The 21,107-nt window shown below is 41.3% G+C and overlaps 2 protein-coding genes across 4 annotated transcripts; both read left to right on the top strand.

Moving 5' to 3' along the window:
* Positions 1–651: 651 nt before the first annotated feature.
* Positions 652–2,643, top strand: LOC143903482 (protein argonaute-2-like). The gene is made up of 4 exons (XM_077417098.1): positions 652–763; positions 1,035–1,315; positions 1,604–1,810; positions 1,888–2,643. Exons 2-4 carry the CDS (start codon positions 1,299–1,301, stop codon positions 1,955–1,957), a joined length of 294 nt encoding a protein of 97 aa, XP_077273224.1. The 5' UTR covers positions 652–763; positions 1,035–1,298; the 3' UTR covers positions 1,958–2,643.
* Positions 2,644–2,790: 147 nt separating this feature from the next.
* Positions 2,791–19,725, top strand: Ptpmeg2 (Protein tyrosine phosphatase Meg2). 3 transcript variants are annotated; one of them, XM_077417093.1, is made up of 10 exons: positions 2,791–2,904; positions 7,346–7,579; positions 7,665–7,754; positions 7,901–8,041; positions 13,643–13,906; positions 14,142–14,542; positions 14,627–14,866; positions 15,013–15,163; positions 15,242–15,449; positions 15,562–19,725. In XM_077417093.1, the coding sequence occupies exons 4-10, from the start codon at positions 7,976–7,978 to the stop codon at positions 15,789–15,791; spliced, it is 1,560 nt and encodes a 519-aa protein (XP_077273219.1). In that variant the 5' UTR covers positions 2,791–2,904; positions 7,346–7,579; positions 7,665–7,754; positions 7,901–7,975; the 3' UTR covers positions 15,792–19,725. The 3 variants fall into 3 exon arrangements, with proteins under 3 accessions (XP_077273219.1, XP_077273217.1, XP_077273218.1); XM_077417091.1 differs by lacking the exon at positions 2,791–2,904 and adding an exon at positions 2,978–3,454; XM_077417092.1 differs by lacking the exons at positions 2,791–2,904; positions 7,346–7,579; positions 7,665–7,754; positions 7,901–8,041 and adding an exon at positions 11,624–12,115.
* Positions 19,726–21,107: the final 1,382 nt, after the last annotated feature.

The raw sequence follows: 21,107 nt of genomic DNA on the forward strand, positions 1-21,107 counted from the left end.
ACAATGGATGTCGTAAGTCGGAGTCGTAAGAAATTGACCAATCACAATCTATTATTCTCCTTGCGGTCGAAGAATAATGAACCAAGGAGAATAATAAATTGTGATTGGTCAATTTCTTACGACTCCGATTTACGACATCCATTGTAGACCGGGCCTAATGAAAAGATCCCTAACATTGCCGTAGCGTCCTACGCTACCTTACGTGAGAATCTTACGTTACGCGACACTAAGCCAATCCTACGGCAACGCACGAAGAAAAGCGTGACGTACGTATGTAACGTGACCAAAGGAGAGCTCTGGATATCTCTCGCGCGAACTAAAAATGCGGAATGTGAACAGATTTACTAGATTTCGACCAATAAAATCGTAGATACTCTAGTAAATTTTTTTACTTTTCGCATTTTCACCTCGTTGAAAAGATACGTAACAGGCCCCCTGACCAAAGTATCCGCTCCGTGGATAGTTGTAAATAAATAAATAGAAATATGAAGAAGGAAAAAACTGGCGATAACAGCCGTCCATAAAAATTAAGATCCAATTTTACCAACCACGGTTAGCTTAACCGACAGTTAAAGTTAGCAGGATTGACCAATAGAAATGAATCCACCCTGCTTTCTATTGGTCAATCCTGCTAACTTTAACCGTCGGTTAAGCTAACCGTGGTTGGTGAAATTGGCCATAAAGTAAGAAAAACGGTCACATCTTCATTTAACAATCATCTTTGCTGGTTATATTTCTGTCCATCGTTTCAATTTTTATTAAAGTTCGTTGGAATTTTATTTATTTATTCTATATTTTTTATTACGGCCATTTAACCGAGGATAATGCATGCATTGTAACATGTTCTGGAGTATAAGTAAAAATTGCGTTTGTTGATATTACGTTTTGAGGTTATGTTCCAGAAGTTAGATACATGTATCAATTTGACATGTCATTTTTATTACGCGCGTCGCGCGCGTAATGGGCCACTTTCCATGCACGTGTGACACAATAATATTTTGACGCATTAATTCCCTATTTATATTAATTTCCAGAGACGGAGTTGGCGAGAGCCAATTTTCACAAGTTATGCATCACGAAATAGAAGCTATTAAAAAAGCGGTTACTAGATTCACTCACGACAAGAATATTGAAATAACTTGCTTGGTCGTCCTGAAGAGACACCGCGTACGTCTCTTTTCTAAATCCACCAATCCAAGTGACACCAAGGACACAAGAAAGTTACAACTTAACACCTGGTACAATAATCGATACAACAATTACCCATTCGGAGCACATTGATTTTTATCTTTTATCATATGCGAGTACTGCTGAGGTAGGTCGATACAATAAGTTAATTTTTTTAAATAAAAATATTTGTTATATAACCAAAAATGTTTTGTTGTTAAAAAACATTAAATATATCAATAAGAAAATTTTTGCAATAGTAATAGCAACCAATAGTAATTATAGCAATAGTTAATTTGTAATAATTATAATAATCTACTTTAAGAAGCATATTAAATCACATTAATAATAATTAAATTTATAAACTATAAATATTTTTTCAATTAAATGAAGTTTATTTGATGTATAGTGTTGATGATTATGATTATAAATGTAGGAAACAGCGAACCCCCTACAAGAGATATAGATGCATTTCCAACGAATCCAATTTTACCGAAGATGAACTACAAGAGTTGACATTTTATCTTTGTCATATGAATGCCTGCTGTGCAAGAGCAGTAAGCTATCCAATGCCTGCATATAATGCTCACTTAGCAGCTTATCGTGGACGTGTTTGGATTCAAGCGATAACAGAAGAAGAAACGTAAGCAATCTATTACGCTATGAATCGGATATTGTGTATATGATCATGACCTGTAAGACATTATTTTCGTTTACCAGGGACAGAGACTTTAGGAAAAAATGGAAAAACTTCAACTTAAACATTGAAAACCCGATGTTTTTCATTTAAGGATGTGCCATTAGGGCACTCTTGACATCGCTGTGTCCGTACACGGGAAAATACGCGTGCGCCAAGGTATTAATTAATGTGTGCACGTAAGTTATCACCGGGTGTGTCGAATTTTGTGTTCAAAGTCACGTACTACGTTTACGCGAGCTTTACTTCTGTAGTAACTTACGATAATTCCTTCGCGTAAACGGGATTTTGCAGTAACTTGCGATAATTTACTCCGCGTAAACGAGTGATATATCGTAAGTTACTACAGAAGTAACGCTCGCGTAAACGTAGTAATAACGGTTAGCCTGCGATCGCTTTATTATTCCATCGATAGTAAGAATGTCTTTGCTCCTTTGGGCTTTTTGCTTTGGGCTCTTTTTTTAGCGTTTTTTAGCGAGACGTTTCATTTTTATTATTTACATTATGATTGTCATAATTATCGTTTGCATTTATAAATAATTATCAATTTGTAATAAATAAATTATTTATAAATATAATTTATAAATAAGCCTCCTTTGGGCTTTTTGCTTTGGGCTCTTTTTTTAGCGTTTTTTAGCGAGACGTTTCATTTTTATTATTTACATTATGATTGTCATAATTATCGTTTGCATTTATAAATAATTATCAATTTGTAATAAATAAATTATTTATAAATATAATTCTAAATAATTATATTTATAAATAATTATAAATGTAAATGTAAATAATATAATGTAAATTATGTAATTGTAAATATGTATAAATATGTAAAAATGTAAAATAAATAAATTGTAAATGTAAAAATGTAAAAATTGTAAATAATAATTATATTTTCTTATGGTAAAACGAAATGCGGACACCCGAGTTATGGTACGGATCGAGCGAGAGGAAGAAGGACAGAAGATCATGTCTGCCTTTTCTTTTATTCAGTCGAAGGCAATCGAAGCGCTGAGCGCACACGGACGTGGCTCGTGTTTTGTGTGAGTATTGAATATCCCCTCCATCTCCATGACGACCGGGCCGCGTCTCATTTTCTGGCGGCAGGCGGCACTGCGATCTGCGACGACTGCCAGTGCGATCGAGTCGAGCCGAGGCCCGCCGAGCGGAGAGTGTACAATCGCGTTCGAGTGCGTGCGAGACAGTGGAATAATAGTCGCGCGCCGGGGTGATTTACCGTTTCTCGCCAGCATTCCCGTTCCCGTCGCCGCCGCTGCCGCTGCCGCCGAGGGTGGCCGTGCGCTCTGTAAGGATTCGAGTGCGTCGGCGGGCAAAGAGAGAGAGAGAGAGAGAAAGAGAGAAGGTTGGTGGTCTCGGTGCGCGAAAAGCGGTTCACAAGGATGATCGTCCCTCTCGCGGACGTACGTGCGCGCACCGGGACTACTGGATGTAAAACAACGAGGGACTAGGGGAGCCTTAACGACGCGGGCCCCGCGCGTTCTCCGCTTCTAGTGGTACACGCCTCGTCCTCGCGGGCATGTCAGCGCGCTGAGCCCCAAAATGGCAGCCACGTTAACCGCCGAGCAGGAGCAAGTAAGTAAATCGTTTCGGAGCCTCGAGCGTTTCTCTCTCTTCCTCTCCGCAGATAGATCGAGTACCGCGAGCGAGAGTAGCGAGACCCGCGCGGTTCGACGCGTCGTGGCCGCGCGCCGCCGCCGCCGTCGCCGTCGCCATTATCATCCTCAACATCATCGTCATTGGCATCACCATCGTGATCGTCGTCGTGCACCTCGAATCACGAAAGAACAAGAGGAAGATATTGGATGGGATGACGATGAATTGCGAACGACCACTCCGGCCTTCGCCATCGTGCTCCAACTTGGACCGCTCGGAGTCTCCAAGGTCTTCGCCGGGCGCGAAAATGAATCCCGTGTGTCTCCTCGCGACCGTGGAAACGCCGCGGTCCGCGAAGGTCGGAAATCGGATCGTTCTACCCGAGGCGGAGGCGGGAATCATCGTTGGAATCCGACGACTCCGGCAGGCGCGACTCGCGACTCATAAACGCGAGAACATAAACATCCATTTGCGTCCGTTCGCCCGTTCGTTATCGCTCGTCGCTTGGAACGTCAAGCACGCGCGCGCGCGCGATAGCGATCGTAAACACGCTACGGAAATCGCAGTCTCTTCCGACGTCGACGGCGCGGCGCGAGTCTACTTCCTTCCTTATTGTTTTTTATAACGAGGAGAGTCGCGCGAGCGCAGCCGGAAATTCGGAACGTTTCGAACATGTCGGGACGTTAATAATTCCGTTTCCGGCGGGCCGGTTCCTTGGTGGGTACGCCCACGCGGCCCACTCTCGTTGGGAAATTTCGACTATTTTGAAACGCGAGCGCGCTCCGTCGAAACGACGCTCCGCTCCGCTTCGCGTTCCGGCTTCCGACGCTTTACTCAAAAGATTCACGCCGATGCACGATGCGCGCAATGCACCCGGCATGCGAGTTAAGTCGTTTGAATTCTATACGTACGGGGCGCGGTCGAAATAACGTCGAGAGTGACGCTAAATCACGCGGCGCAAAAACAGCTTCCTCCAGTTCCTGTTTGACGAGACGTTTATGGGCTTATTAGAAACCTAATCATTGATTCTTCTCGGAACGCGATTAGGAGCGTTTACGTCGCCGATCACCGCAGAAGCCTTAGCCTATTCATTTAACAAGATAGAAAATTGCGGGAACGTTTACGTCGCCGATGAACCGGAGAAGATAGAATATTTTTTTGCCTCACGGCAAATAATTTCTTTTAACTTTCTCGATGAACGCGGAGACATTACTGATACAAACGCGCTAATTACGATCTGTAACGTCGTTCCTTTAAATAGCGAATTTTAATAATAGATGCTCTATATTATTGATTTTGTAAGTATATTGAATTCTCATTGATTGTAGGGATATAAATTTAGAGGTTTCGTTACAAAAGCAAGTTTTTTCAAGCTGTAGAACTGGTCGAGCGTATCTTAATGCCGGCAACGGCATAGATATAGATAATAATTTGTACGTTACGAACCTCCGATGCGAGCAAACTCGATTTGAAGCTTCGACAGAGTTTCTTGGTATAACGAGATTTTCCCGCGTATCGATTTGCGGTGTACAATTTCCGTCTGCCGCGTACATATATTTTTAGCGAACCCGAGCTCTCGTCGCATGGAAACAGAGAGAAATTATAATCTCATTCGACAAAGGCAGTCACCTCTGTTCAAGGAGGTTAACCGAGCGACAGCGTCGATTAATTGATACTGATATACCCTCGACCCTTTCTTCACCGTCGCAACTATATCACAGAAGAAAAGAAGTGTCAGATCAAAACTTATGTACTCAATAATTAAATATTAACGCGTTCATTGTTTCGTATATACGCAACAATTAATAATTTCATCAGAATTTCAACTTTTTTCTTGAAACCATGTGTAAAATGACTTTATTCAAGCGAGTTTTCTTCGTTTAACGCAACATGATATTTCAAGATTTCCACGTTGAAACCAGAGATATTTTCAAATCAAGAATATTCTTTATTTCTGCGATTGCGTTAAACAATCGCGATTAACTTTCTCGTTTATACTTAAGTGAATCTCAACACGAGCGATTCTAAAAATGCGTTAGATTATTTATATTTTCTCTTTTTTTTATAACAAAAATGATAATCTCAACCGTATAATCAACTTCGCATCGGCAACATTCGCTCCGTTCGCTACATTTCATTCGCGTCGCGTTTTCGGGGGCACGCGTTTCCAAGCCGTTCCCCTTGCGTTCTTGCATTGTTAATTTCAGGTTCGCTCGTTCAGCTCTGCCACGCGATTAATTCTGTCGTCGTCAAACCCAAACCTCTCCTCCCCGTTTAACGCGTCGGGAAAGAAATAACGTGACGAGGTCGGCGCGGCGCCGCGTTGTCCGTCTCGCGTTTACGCGCGAGCGACTCGCGTGAATTAAAGCACGAATTCGCGAGCCGTGGAGAAGATGGCCCTGTCGAGGGGCCCTACGGAGAGCTCTATCCGCGGGCATTAAATTCTCATCGACTTCTCTCCGGCTGATACACGCGCCCGGCTGGCGCGGCGCGGCCCGTACCGCGGGTGCCACCGTGCCGATCCCCGCCGGCTGGGCGCATAACGGAAATGACCGGTGGGGAGGTAGCCGGACACCGGAAGTCGTATCGGTAGTATACCCGGCGCGTGTACGTACGTGCACGCTCACGCGTCGCCGTCCACGGTCATTGCTCGTTTTAATAGCGTAAAAACGATATGCCGTCGTCGTCGTCGTCGTCGTCGTCGTCGTCGTCGCGCCCGCCGTTCGTTCATGCGCCGGCGTATCGGCGATCGACGTCGTCCCGTCTCGATCCCCCGTCGCCTTGTAATCTCGTGGTCCTTGTATACGAACGATGGGACGTCGATCGAGAGCTTGGCTCACGCGGGGGGCTAATAAAAACCGCCCGTGGTTTCCGATTTGGGTCAAATGTTCTCTTCGACGAACCTGAATTATCCTCAATTCGATCGACTTTTCTTTTCACCAGTGGTTAAGAGCGAATAATTAGAACACACGCGTTTCTATTCGTGAAAGGAGGGAGATACCTCTTTCACATGCCTACGTCGGCGAAATTCGACGTCGGTGGGATTAAATTTCGAAATTCCTAAGTCGAACGTCTCCCTCTTTCTATTTTTTTCCCTTTTCTTCTCTTTCTTTTTTTTTATTACAAGGTCATTACGTGCTGGACGAACTGACAAGTCGACGAATATTCAAGATATGCACATGTTGCGTTCGCGTCGATCGGGTCGCGCTGATAAAGATTGCAATTCGCGGTTTCCTGCCCGTCGCGTCGCGAAGCGCTGGTTTTCAAGGTTGACATTGTGCAACGATGTATGCAAGATGCTGAGCGATTGCGAGCGTTCAATTCTATTGCCCAATGCACATTTCGTTATCCGGCGCTGATTTCAGCAACGCGATAACGTATTTATAGAATAATTATGTTTGCTTTTCGCTCTTGTGGCGAGTGATAAGAACGAAATAGAAAAAATAAAAATAAAAAAAAGTGTTTTCTTAAATGTCAGAGTACTATATATATATATATATATATATATATATATATATATAGCGTCGTTATGATATAAATAAATTGTTTTTTCTTTTTTTTACTCTATTATTAATACTTCTTTTTATCATATAAATATTTTTATTTCCATGGAATTTATTTAAAGTGAGAGAAATATCAATAACAGCATTATTGGCGACGAGAACATGGTTAATATTAAAAGTATATACATCAATGTGTACGTTTAATAACGCAGACATAAATATTGCGACTTATATTTACATAGAAAAATTTATCTTATGTATATACATATATAAAATTACAACTTATCTTTATAATGATTTTATAAATTTTTTTCTCAAAAATTTCAAGAAATACGTAAATACATGTACGATACTTTTTTTTTCCCAGGCTACGAAAGAATTTATAGAAGCTGTGAATAGATGTAGAGCCGGTAGACGTGCTGGGCCAGTGTCCTGGAGCACGGCGGTCAAGTTTTTAGCGGCACGGAAGTTTGAGGTTCAACGAGCTTTAGCTCTGTACGAGCAACACGAAGCTACTAGAAGGAGAGAGGGATTGGCAGTCCTGCATCCTACTCAGGAACCTCTACTCAGCGAACTGTACACAGGAAAATTTACTGTCCTGGTAAGACGAGAATGCCAATTTAACGCAGATGCGTTTTGTTTTGTCGTCATTGCTTGAAGTGAATTAATGTATTAAATTATTTCAGCCATCAAGAGACGCAACAGGTGCAGCGATAGCTATTTTCACAGCGCATTTGCATCTTCCACAGAATACTACACATCAAACAACTCTGCAAGTAAGTTTTACAAAGTGCATTCTTAATGCGTCAATTAAGAAAGAATTATACTTCTTTATAATTGCAAACGTCTAGTTTTCTATCTAGAGAAAACAGGTTCTTGAAACTTATATTATTGAAGTAACCAGTTTTCTTATCTTTTTCAGGGTGTTGTGTATCAATTAGATGCTGCCCTTGAAAGTGCAGAAACGCAGAAGCATGGACTAGTTTTTATTTATGACATGTCTGACAGCAAGTATCAGAATTTTGATTACGACCTATCTCAGAAAATTCTGACACTTCTGAAGGTAAGTCGGTGAATGTATTTTAGATATTAGTAGGTAATCATTGTGGGGTAATGCATGCGTAATCTGTCCGAAATAGACCGCGAAATCTGATTTAACTTCAGCATTTTCGTTAAAAATAATGAAAATTGATTAAAATATACAAAATATACAAAAGCATTTAAAAATATGAATGTAGAGAAGATGAATTTTTCACGAATGTATGGAGAAATCGATGAAAAATTGTTTGAGAAACTCGCGAAAAGATGGGAATAAAAAAAGAAGAATGGACAATCAACTACGCGTGACTTACCTAAATAATCAGGAAGCGCGAAGTTCCTCTTGTTCTCACCGAGGAAATATATAATATGCGTCAAGAATTTCTCGACTTCCTATTGCAAAATTGCCGCACGGAAACGTTGTGCAAAATCTCGCGTTTTCTTTTTTTTTTCTCCCGCTTTTAGACACGACGAATCGGATTAAACGATAAAATAGCAATGTCACCGATATTTTCTCTGTACATTACGCATCGATTTGCATACCGTTTTCTCTCGAATTATGCGCAATACTTTGCGTGACACGATTAAGCCGCGTAACGACTTAACGTTCGTCCAGACGAGACGGAGCACCACTGCCGCGCGGAGTTAGAAAGCGAGAAAAGATCGTGATCGAGAGTGAGAGGAGAATGAGTCTTGCGGCGAATGTCCATTATGTATAATGATACACGGTCTCATTTCTCTACTCCCGCCGACGTGACAGAGGTGCTCTGTCACGCATAAATGTCGGATGCATGAAAGAAAGCCATTCGTTTAGATTCTATCTCGAACAGCGACGTGTAAAGGCCGGTTGAAATAATGTCATTTTGCAAATTTCTAAATAAATGTTATTGCATTCTGCATATTTCTGCATGTCGTAAACCATACGAATATTATAATACAAGTTTGTATATATAATTAGTTTCTCTCGAAAATATTTTCTCACGGATGTGAAAAAGAGCGCGAGACTTAATTGCGAAGAGATACGTATTATCATATTTGTATAAATATACAAATATCGTGTTATTAATCGTTAGAAACTTCACTTCACAGGGGATATCGTCTTTCTTTTTAATGTTAATTACGAATTTGCAAAGTGGCACGGCGTTATACCCACGGCCTGAATTTCTCGGAGACAGATGTCTTGTACCGGAGTGACGAATTAAGAGCGGCGGATTTTTCGCGCTCCTGGAAGAAAAAAGAAACCATTTCTCCGAGAAGGAGCGTAATAATTATGCGAACCACATGGGTATAAAGTGCCATTTAGCGACGTCTAAGTGCGTGGCTCGATTAACATTCACGTTGCGTGCAATTTCGTCCGGCGTAGAGCGCGGCATTACAGTTATTGCCGTCGCTGAAGTTAACCCAATTAGTCATCGCCGGTCGGTCGAAATAGTCTCGTGCGCGTTAACGCTTTGATGCGGTCAACCCACTTACGTAAAAAAAAAAATGGTGTCATACGCGACGTAACCGATACACGTGACTCTTCCGAGTGCAAGCGTCACTTTAATGCCGTCATTAGATACGAATATATATATATATATATATATATATACACGCGTGACGTTCTTTTTCTGACTGACTTTCACGTCATCGATCATTCCTGCATGATTTAATCGTACCTCGTCGTTCTCAAAGGATAAAAATATTTCCAATCCTCTTAGCTCGCGTGAAGCTCCTTTGCAAAAATATTCTTTTTCCCCGAAGACGTCATACCTGCTCGTTACGTTACGTCGTTAATTGATAAGACGTCATAGCTTCGTTTTTTTTTTTTTTTTTTTAGATTCCTTTCTCGACGAGCCGCAAATTTCGCGTTTAGCTTTCAGCACGTGGATGTGCGGCTCAAAGAGCGGCGAGACGCTTTAAGGGCGTTCACGCTTCGCGAAAGGTGGATTGCGAAAGGCGATTACGCGACGAGGCGCGTCGAAGTAGTGCGTAAGGGTATGACTTTCAAAGGTTTCCCCGGAGGAGACTTCCTCTCTGCTAACGACGTCATGTATCGTTCACGTAATCGTGGATAAAAAAAATATTTAATAATCCGAGGAGGCGATCGCAGACGGGACCCACTCGTCTCTCTTTTTTTTTTTTACCTTTCTTACCACCGAGGAGGATATTATCGTCGCTCGTTATCGGGAGAGCGTGAAGGTGCGAAGGACCTTCACGCGTCACGCAACTTAATCGGATCTTAATCGCGCGGTGAACCGTACTTCCAAGGTGCCCCGGCTTGATAATGGCCTTTGCAAAGGTTTCACTGCGCGGTGACATTTGCGCCCGCGTAATTATAGTCGTAACAGTCGAATTCGATATAGGCGTTGCGCGCATCCTGTGCGCGCTCACGATCAAACGGACGTGTCTCTCTCTCTCTCTTTCTCTCTCTCTCTCTCTCTCTCTCTCTCTCTCTCTCTCTCTCTCTCTCTCTCTCTCTCTCTCTTTCTCTCCGTGATCGCTATTCGCAATTTTATGCTCCGCCAGATTTAATCGTATCTGTCGAGCGTTGACGAAAAAAAAAAAGAAAGGAGACGATATCGCGCTACGATGGCGCGAAGCGAAGCGTCGACCGATAAGAGAGTCGGGATAAGAGGAACTGTGACGTTTCCTCATTTACGAATTGATTGATTGCATCGAGAATCGAAACGCGAACTCTCTCCTCTCGTCGGCGTGTCTTTTTCTAGCAGCAGTCGTAATTATCGATCACCGAATAATTCTACGAAACTTTGAGAACGGCATTTATAGTCCGATCTTACATATTCAAAATTGCTTTAATTGCCTCAGATGTTAATCGGTCTTAAGATTTTATCCAGCCGACTAAACGAGCATGTAATATCTTGAGATACCTGAGACGATCTTAACGTTGACTGCTGTGGCGATCAGGTGCTATGAAAATATTTTCAAACACCTGTAAGAAATAAATGTCATCTAATCTAATATAAAGTTTCGAACATAAATAGATAACAATGTAAAGTGAAAAGTGCGCTGTTTTCTCTTAATATAACATCCCCGGGGATGTAATCTTATTTAATTATATTACACAATAATTATATTGCGCAATATATTTTATTATTAGATGTTCATATGTCTGTATGTAATTGAAATTTTATTGTGATGTACATAGAGTTAGGCTCATACAATTCGTTGGGCGGACAATGTATTAAACGAAAGCTGAAACCAGCGAAACTCTTGCAATTAATTAGTCAACAGTTATACGCGAAAATCTCACGCGAGGTAAAATTGCTTCACCCAGGCCGCGGATTTCCCGAGGCGTCGGGAAATTCCGGCGATCGACCGGAAGCCGCGTGGTTGAGAGACACTGGGGGGGCAATACGTCACCGCGTATACACGGTTGCTGCACCTCCGCTGCCGGCGGTAACGAGAAAGAGAGAGAGAGAGAGAGAGAGAGAGAGAGAGAGAGAGAGAGAGAGAGAGAGAGAGAGAGAGAGAGAGAGAGAGAGAGAGAGAGAGAGAGAGAGGAAGGGAGGGAGGGAGAGAAAAAAAGAAATTCTCGCGTAAGGGATGTCGGTGGTGAAAAGAAGGGGTCGCGTGTGGGGTGAGAGAGCGAGCGACGGCGCGTCGCGTCGCGTCGCGGCGCATGCGTTCCCGCGGCGCTGCTCCGGATAAACCGTCGGCGACGACGCCGACGTCGGTCAGTAATCGTCGTGACCCCCTTGCGACCACCACGTTCGCATTCGGACACGGTATATACGGACGACCCGATTCTACTTCCCCTCCCGGTTCCCCGTTCGTGTTTCTCTCCCCCGTTCGTTCGATCGCGTCCTTGTTCGCGTGCGAGGCCAGCCAGCCAGCCAGCGACGTTTTTACACGGCGACGTCGCTCCGTTCATCTCGACGACGACGACGGCGGCGACGGCGGCGGACGACGCTCCTCCCGCGCCGGTGTTACGCTAATCTCGCGCTATCGATTAACCCGACCGAGTGCCGGCAGTGAGATTCCGAAACTACCCGGAGGCCCGGAGGATTCGGCGACGAAGGCGGGCCGGCCGATTGATTATGCCCGCGACATCAGCCGTTTCGTCCGGTGGCGGCCGCTGCCTCCGTTGCTGCTCACGGTAAATTTCGACTGTCAGCCGAGGATCGATCGACCGTGTTCCGTCCGACGGGAGACAGCCAATTTGTCGCGCGGCGCGACTCCTCGCGTCTCGCTCGACGATACGGTGCGCGGCCGGAATAATAAGCGCGCCGCGCGCGCGAGAGACTCCGCGGGCTAATTCGAGACGCGCGCGCGCGAGAGAGAGAGAGAGAGGACCGAACGATCCTAAAATTGTAACGCAAGCCTCGCGGAACGCCGCGCCGCGGACGCGATTTCTTCCCGGAACACGGAATCGCGCCAGTGCGCCCCGTCCTCGTTACGCGCTTCGCGCCTCAATGACGTTTGTTGTATACGTAGCGGCTGTTACGTGCCACTGACGACGGTAGTGGTGGTTTTTGGTGGTTGATGGTGGTGGTGGTGGTGGTGGTGGTGCTGCGCTGCTGACGTCGTTGGCGTTACGGTACTTCCGCCCTCCGGTCCGTACCCCGTGGGTTAAGTTACTCGCGGCTTCCTGCGTTTTGTCCGCGTTACGAAATATACCTGAGAAAACGCGAAACGCGCGCGTTTGTTCGCCTGGGTATTACGTCCGACGGCACGTCCGCCGATTACACGCGAAAAGCTCGCGCGAGGAAGATGTTATATGTATATACATATGTATATATATATATATATATATATATTTCTCTCTCTCTTTTTCCTCGGGGACACTCTCTTCGATTCTCCGATAATCTGATTAAAGGGACGCGGCCGCGCTTTTTTCGCACGAAAATCGTTTTCCCTCCGCGTCGCGTACGCGTGATTCTATAAGTAGTTGGCGGCCGATTCGCCAATGTGCGATATATGGCCTGTTCTATTATTGCGATGTCTTTGAAAGGTCGAGCAATCGTTGCAATCGTGCTTTTAGAAATTATTCACGCGGAATCGCGGATTCGTGCGCGATACTATACCTGCCAGCGTTCTCTCGTTGTCATAAAAAATTTGAAAGTTTCCTCCGATAAACGAAGGTTTTACATCCTATAATAATTCAATGATAGCGAATTTATAAATTAAAGTCGATCGTTAAATTAGAAATCGTTTAGTTTATGTTCAATTAATGATAATAATTTATGTTTATTTAGGTTTAAGGGGATTCTAAAGCCGTCTGTAATACCGGCTTTTTTTCTTAGCGCTAATCTTTTAATTGGCTTTACAGAAATGCAAAATTCTTGTCTAGAATTAAAATTGATAATAATAGTTTTAAACATTTATTAAGAATTATAAATTAGTAACTATCTCGATTGTAATAAAATATTTAATTATGAAATAAGAATGATGCCTCATTAATATCTATGAAATTCCTTGCACGCAAAAAACATTACTGCATAAAGTAAACAAATATGTAAAATTGGTATTAATTAAATTTTTTTAATTTTTTTATTTATTAACTTTAATTTTTTAATCTGCTGTGACTGAATACTGATAGAATCTTTATCGAGGTATTTTTTCTAATTCGCGTAATGAAAAATGCCGGCAAATTATTCATGTTTTGTTCGCATCAATTTTTCAGGGTGGCTACCCGGCAAAATTAAAAAAGGTTCTGATAGTGACGGCGCCGTTGTGGTTCAAGGCGCCCTTCAAGATCCTTCGATTATTCGTTCGTGAAAAGCTGAGGGACCGCGTGTTCACAGTATCCATCCCTCAGCTGACGTTGCATATCCCACGAGAATCATTACCCCATCGTTTAGGCGGCACGTTGGAGGTACAGCATGAAGCGTGGCTGCTACATTGTCTTAAATCCATGACGAACCGAGGCGGGGGTGAACTGTGTGAGGTAAGTGCTTGATGCAACTTTAAATTTGCCGTAAGTCATTCTTTTCGCCCTTGTAACGCGCGAATGTTGAAGGAATTTAAAAAATAAAAAATTCTGAAACTTTTATTTAAACATACTGACGTAGAAGTAAAATATTTTATTCAAATCACATAATTATTAGAAGGATTCTATCATTAATCGAATGTTATAAAATTACAACAGTTCTTATCTCATGTGTATATTTATGGTGTTTCAGGTCACCCCAAGAGTAGATACTCCTGTGTCGCCCACGGCGAACGATAATACGGTTCATCAAAATCCGAATGGAACTACAACGCACAGTAATTCGACTAGTCCTATAATCGATAAGAACAAACAAGTGAAAAATGGCGTGTCGAATATCGGCGACATCGAGATCACCACCGCGAATGCTGACGCTTGGATCGGAACCGACGAGGCGCCATCCCCAGTTCAGCCTCCGTCCTCAGCTAGTTCTGGTTTTAGCGACGATGACAGTCTTCACGGCGACCCTGGGCTTCAAGCCGTCACTATGGAGCAATTTATAGCGGATATGCATTCGCGAGGACGCGCTGGTCTCATAGAAGAATACGCGGAAATTAGACAGAGACCGCCGGATGGTTCATTTAATAATGCAAAGTGCGTAATAGCAATATTTTGCGTTTGCGCGATACATTAGTCTCATTCGAGTTAATTAATATATCGTTTTGTCGGTCATTCCAGGTTAAGGTCTAATCAATCAAAGAATCGCTACACCGATGTGCTTTGTTACGACCACAGCAGAGTCTGCCTTTCACAAATAGACGGGGATCCGACGTCTGATTACATAAATGCGAATTTCGTTGACGGTTATAAGCAGAAGAACGCGTTTATCAGTACTCAGGGTCCTCTTCCGAAAACCTGCGGTGATTTCTGGAGGATGGTTTGGGAACAGCAAACGTTAGTCGTCGTCATGACTACGAGGTAAATTGTTTTACTTGTGCACTCTTAGAAAATTTGACTACATCTAGCACGATATATAAAATTTCGATCAATTTTCATCATATTTTGTGTTGGAAACTTTATACATAACTTCATAGTTTCACATAAATGTATTGTCCTTGTTTCAGAGTGGTGGAAAGAGGGCGTACAAAGTGCGCACAGTATTGGGGTCCGGAACCAGGTGATGAAGTACAAGCGGGTGGCTTCACCGTGACCACCCTCGAAGTCGATACAAATCCAGATTACACAGTATCCATGCTTCTCCTTACGAACAATAAGGTATGTACTTTGACATATTTCTTTTTGCTTGATTATTAAATGTTATCGTTTCTTCATGTTCCATTCGTCTTATTTCAGACTGATGAGACGAGGGAGGTTTGCCATATGCGTTACACAGTGTGGCCGGATTACGGTGTTCCTCAATCGGCTAAAGCTTTACTACAGTTCTTGTCCTTAGTCAGGCAACAGCAGAGCAAATTACTCGCTAGCAGAGGAGACACGTGGGCCGGACATCCTCGAGGACCACCTATAATTGTACATTGCAGCGCTGGCATCGGAAGAACAGGTAGAGAGAAGCTTCTTGCAACGAAAATTATAATTTAGTTGCCAGCGCTGTTCTTTCCCGAGACGTAAAAATTGTAAGGCATGAGATATACATTAAATTGGCGGGTTTCCAGGCACATTTTGCACCTTGGACATTTGCATATCGCGACTAGAGGACACTGGAACCGTAGACATACGAGGAACTGTCGAGAAGATCCGAGCACAGAGGGCCTACAGTATTCAAATGCCAGATCAGTACGTCTTTTGCCATAGTGCTTTGGCGGAATACGCACTTTCCAAAGGGATGCTCAGTGCGCAGCATCTCTCCATGTTACCTCCACCGATCGAAGAGGATTCTGACTAAGAGAGTAACGAGTTCTATCATGTACCGGATTGATGTTCTTCCTGAGTATGCGTATATATATATATACTATCCTTAAAATAGCCTATTTCTACCTTAAACGACTGAAAGTTATTTTTTGCTATCGTATCCATCGATGTAATGATTGAACTTCTCGCTATTACGTCAGTCTTAAATTATAAAATTTCCTATGAAGCCGGAAATTGGTCTTTCTTTTTCAATGTCAAGTAAGCGAACAGAGAATATTACACATTCCTGTTATTCGTGCTCTGACAAATTTTACGTAAAGGTGCATCAAAAGGCACTGATCAAAGAAATATTTTACTAGTATAAGAATCTGGCACAAACATTTTTATGGGTCCTATTTTAACTCTCTCAAATGTAAAATTACAACTTAAATTCTTTAAGAGTTAAGTTATCACGAAATAAAATCTAATCACAAAATTAGAAATTTATACTCATCATGTAGCCTAAATATTTTAATTTATTATATCTATGATATATTATCCTATAATCGATGAATTATAATTTTTTATTTTTGCAACAGTGATACGGAAATGAGAGATTTTTAAACAATTTGAGAGAGTTGAATTCTCGTTCTTGTTGAAAGAGAAAAAAGGAACCGATAAATATAAATATATATATAAAACTTTGAAAATATATGAAAAATATAAACGTGATTATACACACACACACACACACACACACACACACACACACACACACACACACACACACACACACACACACACACACACACACACACACACACACACACATTATATAGTTCACAAATTATTACAAATGTGGTTTGACAGTGGCCATGATATAGCCACAATTATTTAAGATTTTGAGATTTAGAAGTATTATAACATACGATAAAACGGCTTCTGCCTTACGGAAATGTAGATTATTTTAGAAAGTAACCAACATATTGATAGATGTTTTTGGGTAACCAAAGATTATCTGTTGCACAAATTTAGAAAACCGAAATTTTTTAATATACGTAAAATTTGGTTATATATACAATCGCGCGGGAAAAAAATTCCGTTTTACAGGGATTAATAATCAGGGATCATGTTGTAGATTAAATAATTTCCGACGCGACTAAAAATGACGAAGCCTAACAAGTACAAGGCTTTAAAAATTAAATTAAGCCTTTACTTTAGTCGAATAAACTTCGAGTTCATCCGATAACTATATGTATGCATATAAATATATGTTTATAAACACACATATACATATAAATATATGTATAGTTATACATACATATATATACATATACGCTTCATTATGAAAATCGTAACGATTAAAAATCGTGTATGCTTACAAGCATCAGACGTTTGAAGACATTTTAAAATCTAGGTATAAAAAAAAATTTCATCACATGATGACTATGTAAATTTTACCTTCAACGGATACTACAATTTAATAATAATTAAGAAAAAGACGCAATTGACGGAATACGAAGAACAGTTTAGACGCGTTATAAATTCTAGACGATACGCGATTTAAATACAAATTAATTTTGTATGTAACTATGACATAATTATTCTTCAGATATGTCTCATACTTCCAAGGTATTGCGAGATGCGTGTCTTTGGTTCTGTGCGATGTTCATCCCGATAATATGATCAAGAAGCACGCAAAGAGTTTCAAATAGTGCTGCTTTCGAAATCTCTTGATTGCTTTTCGATTGTGATTATTATGAAATAATTATTGAATTATTATTGTGTACGTGTAACCTTGGATATATGTTAAAAACGTTGTGTCCGATCTGTGTTACTCGTATTCAATAAGTACTCGAATCGTTTATCCGTTGAATGTGTGCGGGACCTCTGCAAGGAAGCTGCGACGTAAGCGACGAGTCTTCTTGCACCGGTCGCTCGATGTTTGATGAATTACGAACTTTATCGTGGGCTATTAGTATTGTAAAGCATTGTGATAGTCGGTAGAAGTCTCCGAAAATTTCGTATCTCTATTCTTCCAAGTACTGCCATTGCCAACTACGCTAATTTCTATTTCTAATCACGCTGAGCTAAATTTTTCGCGGCATAATCACGGTACGGCCAAACCGCCGTATATATATAATATCTACTAACTGATTTTTTTGTAATAATTTATTAATATTGTGTTAAGACACACGGTATATTAGTGACGTAATTGGTATCAGACCGATGAACATGTGTAGGATGCGGAATCCCTTGACTGGGATTTTTCTATTTTCAAGTACACAAGGTGCTCGGAAAAACGCACTTTAACGCGTTGCAGTGAAAAAACGTTTGCGGGAGATCAATCGCGAGCATTTCGGTTTTCCGCGAAGTCTTTCGCTGTGGCGTTTTGTAAGACGAATTTCCGAACACCCTGTGCGATTCTATAGTTTCACGGAGAGCGTCGTTTAAGGTCTTATTTCGGCAGAACGGTATAACAAACGAACCGTTGAAGAACGTCTTCGACTTTTATACGAAACACGTAGGCGCTGTTGTACCGCAAGGAAGCTTAGTCACGTTTAAATAAGTTAACGATACTTCAACGTAATATTTATAAGTTCCTCCTACCCTTAGGTTACCTACAAAGGGCATATTACCGATATTGATTATCGTTTACTACGTTATTACGTTTACGTAATCTATTATTATAATCAAGCATTATCCTTTTTGTATTTATCCTAGCTATTTATTATATCAATTGGTTTAAATTTCCATGTGATGTATATATACGCACATAATTATCACGTATTTCTCAATCTCCATTTTTAACAGTGGCATTCGTTTAGCGTTCTTTCTTTTCATCTTTTTTTGGAGGGGGGGGGGTCTCTTTTGTACGAAGCGCGAGAAATAGAAATCTAATTTGGTGTTCGACCGTCTCGATTAAGTGTGAATGTACAGTGCGATTTTATAGCTATTTTTGCGTGTGCCTCCCTCGCATCGTAATCTGTTAACGACGTGTCAAGCGACGAACCCGTATGCGTCAGTGAAAGTCGTCAGGGCGGGTATCAAAGTTTTTCGTAACGGACTCACTGACGGAACGATTAATTAACGCGCGAAGTAAATCAACCAAGTGTAATTGTACCGTAATATATACGCGAACGCACTCGAGTGCGTGTGTTAAGCTTTGGAACTGAGGGTAGGTAGTCTAAACTAATCGAATCAACAGTATTATACCTCATTAAATATTCGCGATTCTTCTCTTCTCGCTAAATCGATTTTCTTTGCCGGCGTAAGTCCGTCGGATAGTTGAGGTTTATCGTCCACCTTTCTCTCTGAATGCAAATAGATTACTCGAACGAGAATAAAGACGAGAGACTTAATCGATCGTCACGATAAAATCTAAGCGAAAGAGGTTCATTAAGAGGGGAGGATGTAAGACTATGCTAATGCTAATAATATGCAAATGTTACGCGAGAAGTGGATGGTAACTCGCAAACTTCCGATATTCCGACTTTCATTCCTTCAACGCGTTTTAAGTTGCGAACTTGTACGATTGTTGCTACGTCTTGCGATTCGTTTCGGTGATTTGCACCTGTAACGTGCTCGCTATTTGTAGACCTTGAGGATTCGTCATCGATATTACACGTTTCTGTATCGAGGAATATTGACGGAAGGGGCTTGATATAATCGACTAATTATTTAACGCGATAGACGCCCACTTTTGTATGACAATTAATGCGAAAAAAGCGGAAAGAGCTGCAATAGACAAAGCTAATGTTTTATGTGTATATCCGGTGTATGCAATACGTGTCATAATAATTAAGATTCTCGCGAGGTGAAGAAAAAAATTGTTAATAAAATATTACGAAAATGGAGAAAGTAAAGCAGCGAGGGAAAGAAGAAAAAAAAAGTGTACATAGAAATGATATGACTTTAAATTACTATCGCACACATGATTGTATCTAATTAATAATTATTTAATATATTGCAAATATAAATGGTACAAATTCTGGTGTTTTATTTTTTGTTACTTAGAGATCATTTCTCATTTAATAGGAACGCGCGTGCGCGCGCTAAGCATGTAAATGTATGTACTTATTGTTCTTCGCAGATATTCGTATCATCTATATCATTCCTTCTAATTATTAACGAGACCGTTATTTTTTAAGAAGGTAAAACAAGTCAATTTTTTTAATCAAAAAAGACATTTAATATAACTGTTATAACGAATATACAATGAACTTAATGATTATTGACGTGTATATGCAATTTTATTTTTAGAATCTAACTTTTAAAAAATCTGAGTTTCTAGTAAACTTCTAAAATCCAACTTTCTTATTAATCTAAATTAGATTACTTCTTCGGTAGTCCAACTTTCGACTTGAATATTCAACCATTGCGCTGATTGCGCGCGAGACAGTGAACGAGTGAACCATGAGGTAAGAAGACAGGTGCAACAATGGTCGCGTTCAGCAGACCAAGCCGCTCAGTAGCAGTCGCACGTGATTGGCTCTTACTTTTAGAACCAACCAATCAACGCATAGTGTTGATTAAAGACGAACTCAACGGTTGTGTCTGCTGAACGCGCCCATCGTGTGTAATGGCGGCCGAAGAATACGACAGCCAATCAAATTTTGGTCCGGAACATCGCGCCACATTCAAATGTAGCATTAGTCAAGGTATACGTGACAAGAATGCAAACAAAATTAAAAAATTTGTAAATATAATGCGAAAACTCATAAATCTCGATAAAAATATGTAATACATAATAACATTGATTAATAAATAGTAAAGGAAGATTAAGTACGGCGAATAAGGAATTGAAAAACATTAATTATTAATGAGGAAGTATACAGAAATGATTTAACTTGTATTGCAAGCTGTAAGAACAATTTTCCTGTGACACTATCTTATACATAATATTTAAAATCGTCTTGAGTTTATTATAAGGTGCTACAGTAATAAAACGTATTCGTTTCATAACAAATAATTTCAAGCTGTCTCCTACCATGGAAGGAGAGAGCCGCATGTTCCTTCTCGTATCTCGGACCAGTTTCTGATTGGTCAAAGAAAACGATTACTGCCCATCCTTGGACTTACACCTTTTTTACATCACGTGGCTACATTCTATAATTCTACCTATCCTCTGTCTCAACCCTCTCTTTGTTTACGAAAGCAGAGAGAAACCTGAGAGAGGCCATCCCGGCATTTTTCGTCAATTTTTCTGTGTCACATTTTCCGACGCGCACCCTGATAAAGTGCGTATCAACTACGTCGTTTCGCTCGGTAACCGCACATGGTTTGCGTCCGTGCTAATGGTTCGTGTCTGAACTAGCCAGTTAGTGGGGATATGCTGCGGCCTCTCTCGGCCACGCTCGGCCGCGCTCGG

Source organism: Temnothorax americanus, unplaced genomic scaffold (genome assembly GCF_048541705.1).
Source record: "Temnothorax americanus isolate GAGA-0224 unplaced genomic scaffold, ASM4854170v1 Scaffold47, whole genome shotgun sequence".
Taxonomy (NCBI): Eukaryota; Metazoa; Arthropoda; class Insecta; order Hymenoptera; family Formicidae; genus Temnothorax; species Temnothorax americanus.